The 6,000-nt window shown below is 33.9% G+C and overlaps 1 protein-coding gene across 1 annotated transcript in view; it reads left to right on the top strand.

The window, feature by feature from the left end:
* Nucleotides 1–3,078: 3,078 nt before the first annotated feature.
* Nucleotides 3,079–6,000, top strand: part of LOC149780760 (uncharacterized) — an 86,441-nt gene continuing 83,519 nt past the window's right edge. The window contains exons 1-2 of the mRNA XM_089936228.1: nt 3,079–3,157; nt 3,557–3,671. Coding sequence (XP_089792354.1) covers nt 3,107–3,157; nt 3,557–3,671 — 166 coding nt within the window. The 5' untranslated portion in view covers nt 3,079–3,106. The remainder of the gene's footprint in view (nt 3,158–3,556; nt 3,672–6,000) is intronic.

Below are 6,000 nucleotides of genomic sequence, written 5' to 3'. Positions count from 1 at the left end.
GATACAAGCAATATACTATTTTTAGTATCTCTATATACATGTCAAATTTAAGTGCCTTATACTGTTGCTATTATTTATATATATGCCCAATCTCAATGATTCTGGCATTACTTTATTATTAGAATCTATCTGTATCTATATCTATCTATCTCAACTCATTATGTGCTGACAGATCAGGGTCTGTCCTGTGTGCTGAAGATTAAAAGTATAATGAACAGTTAAATTGCCAGCAAATCAGGGTCAACAAGTGTGCTGAAGATTACAAGTATAATGAACAGTTGAATTGCCAGCAAATCAGGGTCTATCCTGTGTGCTAAAGATTAGAAGTATAATGAACAGTTAAATTGCCAGCAAATCAGGGTCTACAGGTGTGCTGAAGATTACAAGTATAATGAACAATAAAATTGCCAGCAAATCAGGGTCTATCCTGTGTGCTAAAGATTACAGGTATAATGAACAGTTAAATTGCCAGGAAATCAGGGTCTATCTTGTGTGCTAAAGATTACAGGTATAATGAACAGTTAAATGGCCAGCATATCAGGGTCTATCCTGTGTGCTAAAGATTAGAAGTATAATGAACAGTTAAATTGCCAGCAAATCAGGGTCTACAGGTGTGCTAAAGATTAGAAGTATGATGAACAGTTAAATTGCCAGCAAATCAGGGTCTATCCTGTGTGCTAAAGATTAGAAGTATAATGAACAGTTAAATGACCAGCATATCAGGGTCTACAAATGTGATGGAGATTAGTAGTTTAATAAACAATTAAATTGCCAGCATATCAGGGTCTACAAGTGTGATGAAGATTACAAGTATAATGAACAGTTAAATTGCCAGCAAATCAGGGTCTACAAATGTGATGGAGATTAGTAAGTGTGATGAAGATTACAAGTATAATGAACAGTTAAATGTGCCAGCAGATCAGGGTCTATCCTGTGTGCTGGAGATCTAAAGTATAATGCTTGAAGAATGAATGAGATAAAAACACATTTCCAACACCATTATAATAAAACATTTTTTATTTTATTTTAGACATTTCCATTTACAATGTTGTTACAACTCTATGGTCTTTAACTAAGTAACAGAAAAGAGCAAAAGACAACAAGATTCGTAAAATTCAACAAATTTATTTCCCTAAAATTAAAAGTGATAATAGAACTTATAGTATTGCAAATGAAATTCCACACAGTTTTAAAAGTTCTGTCACAAGTACAAATATGTGAAGTTCCACCTGAATTCTAATAGTATTCCAAATAAATTCTAATATTGAATATGTTGATGTGCCTGTAGTCTTGAATGTGCTAATGTGCCAATGGCCTGGACTGTGGCTATGTGCTAACAGTCTTTTGTTGTATCACAGTTCACTATAATTCCAAATTAATGTTTCTATCCAAGAATATTATTGATAACTTTGTAATTCAAGTGAATAATTTAATTAAATAAATGCACCCAAATTAAAAACTGAACATGACAAAAAGACTTATTCTGTTTCAGATGCTAAAGCAAGAATGAATAATTTTTGGATAAACAAGATTATATACCCCTCTACTTGACCTAGGTCAGAATTACTTCATCAGCTAATAGGACATTGTCATTCTGAAAGTTTCTATGTTCAGAATCAAGACTGTAACTTTAGCTCGAATTGAAATAAATATGTTTAACATTAATAATGATCTGAATATTTGATCCACAATCCTGGAGAAAATTGTAGCTATGTATTCTGTTGTTTACTAAATAAATGTTACTGGTTAGGTACAATATGAACTAGATTTTGGACAAGGTCAAATAAAGAATCCAGATTTACATAACATATAATCATTTTGAAAAGCCTAAAAATAATAGAAATTAAATATATGTAAGTCTGACCCTTATTATGTGCAATAATTTCAGATCACAGATTGATTCAGACTGTTTGTTATTAAATTATGTTCTGACGAGGTACTGTAAATCACACAAAATTTCAAGAGCATGAATTGTATTTAATTTATCAAAATAAGTACATGTAAACTGGTTAATTGTTCATGTTAATGTGTGTGTGATCTGGGTTTTTAATGTAGCTTTAACAATGTTCCAGCCATATCGCTATGATGTCTGCAGAGTGACAGTTTATAGTGATGTCTAGCACTGGGGCATCATGCCGCAGACATGTATAATGACGTCCCACCCAGTCACATTATCCTGACACCAGGCCGACCAGTCCTAACACTAACCTCTTAATGCTGAGCACCAAGCGAGGTAGTTGTTAGTACCATTTTTGTAAATCTTTGGTATGACTTGGCCTGGGATCAAACCCACGACCTACTGCATCACAGGCGGACGCTCTAACCACTAGGCCACCGGAGAGGTGTTCATGTAATAATGACATTAATATGCAATGTTCATATTGTTGATTAGCAAATTTTAAGTATTGTTTTACTGCAGATGTAATGAATCCTCATGACTATTTTATGTGCAGATGTGATGAATACTCATGACTATTTTATGTGCAGATGTGATGAATCCTCATGACTATTTCATGTGCAGATGTAATGAATCCTTGTGACTATTTTATGATGCCAGAATATCGTGATTTACAGCATGCCATCTTTATGCCCGACTTCTGGGGTTCGTTTATTTCATCCAAGAATTTCATGAAGCAACATAGCGTGGAATTGGTTTGTTAGTGCTAATTACATCATTTATGTAACAATGCAATTTACGTGAGATAATCATGTCGAGCCTAACCACACCAGTCAGACCTCAAATTGAAAATGTCGAGCCTAACCACACCAGTCAGACCTCAAATTGAAAATGTCAAGCCTAACCACACCAGTCAGACCTCAAATTGAAAATGTCAAGCATAACCACACCAGTCAGACCTCAAATTGAAAAATTCGAGCCTAACCACACCAGTCAGACCTCAAATTGAAAATGGTATTAACATAAAATGTATTTGGTATAATATGCATGGACAATGTTGTTTTGCAAAATCTGATGTTGCAAATGTGCTGATTTGATACATTTTCCATGTTTAATCACTGGTTAATAGTTATAAGTTTTATGTTACAAGATTGAAAAGGAAAATCTAGCCTGTGCTATCTATCCCTTTTTCAGAACAAGCATTGACTCATGATGGCATCTGAATTTCACACTCCAACCAAGTTTGACTTGCTAAGCAAGGTGAGTTGGTATTTACAATCTAAAATGGGTAAACATTGATTTTATTTTGCACCTTACAAAATTCTGTATTTTTGTGTTTTTATTTTTCCCATTTTTAAATATATAGCAAATATATAGATAATTTGTGATTCAGACCTCTTTCACAGTCAAAGCAAAGTTATAGGACATCAAGATTGCTAATGTATGAACATCAGTTCAGATTTGGTTCGAAAATATATTTCTGTCAAATAGTCACACTTGTTTATTTTCATACATACATCTCATGTCAAGAATTTATTTGGGAACAAGAGTCCTGTCCAGTGGTACCAATTATTTTTTGGCACAGTTGTATTAGTCATTCTGAAAGTGGGGAGTTCAAAAAATAGCAATGATAATAGGATTGAAATGTCTTTTCTTCAGAAACATTCTCCAGTCTTCAAGACTCCTATGACATACAGTCCAAGGATAGTGGGAAATAAGCCAGTACCATCGCCCTCAAGACAAGACTTATGGAAACAGCAACTTGGCTTAAATGGTAAGTTCAGTGTTATAATAACTGTGTGGTAGCATTGTTTCCTTATTTTTTCTCTTATTTTTTTAAGTCATGGGAGAGTACTTGTTTCATTATATGTAAACTAAAATTATTTTTCCTCTTAGATAAATAAATTAATAACTAAAAGTATTGTGGGTTGTCATACATTTTGAATTAGTAGGGGTGTCAAGAAGGAAGACAGAAGTATTTGGGACTCTCAGCTTCTGTCCAAAGTAGCTTGGATGGATTACAAAGTAAACTAGCAGAGTTAATGAGGTGATTTTTCAATCTTGCATCTAATTGGCTGAGCTTGTTACCACTAGGAGGCCTTATTTCCGATCTGGTTTTGACCAGACTTGCAGTATAGCTAAGATTCAATCATTCAGATTTTATACAATTACAATAATGAGGAATGTCAACACATATTGATTAGGCAATATTACATATTGATTAGGTGATATTACATATTGATGAGGTGATATTACATATTGATTAGGTGGTATTACATATTGATGAGGTGATATTACATATTGATGAGGTGATCTTACATATTGATGAGGTGATATTACATATTGATGAGGTGATATTACATATTGATGAAGTGATATTACATATTGATGAGGTGATATTACATATTGATGAAGTGATATTACATATTGATGAAGTAATCTTACATATTGATGAGGTGATATTACATATTGATGAGGTGATCTTACATATTGATGAGGTGATATTACATTGGATTGGATGAGCTTATCAATGCTTTTGTAACTTTTTCCTAAAAAAAGGTTTTTGTCAAAACTTAAGATACAGAATTGTATTCATTAAGAGCAAGATCTGTTCAATAATATGGGGATAAAATTGAATACATACATGGGGATATGATGGACTTGTGTAGCTGCAAGGCAAAATAAAGAACCATGTAAATAGTTTAATATATTCACGTTATGTCACTTTTAATGATTAATATACTTTAATTTTGGGTGTTTGTGATTGGCACTTTGTACAGTTTTGTCTCTTGTTGTCAATGTTGGCCAAGATTGGTCTTTTTGGTCATCATGTTTTGACCCCTTATAAGTCCATTTACAGTATTTAGTGTAATATTTCTATTTTTGAGATACATGGTTAAGTTCTGTTGTGAATACCTGCACAAAAAGTCTCCAGTTATTTCACTGACAAGCTGCATGTGTAGGTGCCAATCACATTCTGCCCGCCATCATACTTTTGAATGTTACTAAGGTGTTGTTAAGTGTCATTCGAACCGCTTGGTTGTTTCCTCATGAGCTTATGACCACGTTTTTTCCTGTCTATCGCTGTGTAAGATCAAAGGGTCTCGGGTATAAATATCATTCTTGTGTGGTATAATAGTAAATGCATTCAGACTGACAGTGTACACATGAGCTTGAAGACTCGTTACAACTCAATGCGACAATGGCATGTTTACTACGGCAAATCCAGTATAGTGCAGTGATATCTAGTACAGTCAAACCCACTTATCTTGACCTCGATTATCTTGAAATCCCATGTATGGCAAGCATTTTGGTCTGGTCCCCCAAAAAATCCTTTTTTGTTATGCTAATTTTTTTCTGCTTATCTTGACCCCTGTTAAGTCGATAACCCTGTTATGCTGAGCATAAGTTTCGGTCCAAAGTATAATGTGGACCTACTTATTTCGATGAAGTACAACTCTTAATGTTATGAAGAAATGATCAGCAAAAGCGACTGATTTTCATGCACAGTTTTGGTCAGTTACATTGTGCTACTAGTCACAAATTAGTATTAACAAAAAAAAAATACCTTAAACTCTAAAATTGTTCATTTGGCATGTAGGAAGAACTGGATAATGTCAGCATGATTCTTACATTCAACAGTGAGGCAGTTCTCATAAATTTTTATCCAGTGCCGAAAATTGTCAGATAAGTTAAAATGTCCATATAGCACCTTTTCAACATCCTCCTCCATGAATCCCATAAAATCACAATCCTGTTGACAAAATAAGCTTTCCTTTTCCTGGATATCTCCACTGGGGGATTCACTGTCTTCATTCACTTGTAAATATTGATTAGACTAAACTAAGTTTTAAATCTGATTTCACTGGAAATTGACACTTAATTGTTTGAATAGACCTTATTTGTACTGTGGCTACATTATGCAAATGAACATTTATTTCTTCTGGGCTGCACTTTAATGGATTACAGAAAGCAGCAGCAAGTGCAAAAGACATGCTGCCGCTAATCCTGTCTGTGATCTGTTTCCATGTATCAATAAACAATGATCAACAATAAGCAGGTATTCTGTATAAGCAGTGAGCTGTGTTTACAGAGATAAAGTC

Source organism: Sinohyriopsis cumingii, chromosome 16 (genome assembly GCF_028554795.1).
Source record: "Sinohyriopsis cumingii isolate HCF-2022 chromosome 16, ASM2855479v2, whole genome shotgun sequence".
NCBI lineage: Eukaryota > Metazoa > Mollusca > Bivalvia > Unionida > Unionidae > Sinohyriopsis > Sinohyriopsis cumingii.
The sequence above is the reverse complement of the archived record's forward strand: the minus strand, read 5'-3'. Positions and strand labels throughout refer to the sequence as shown.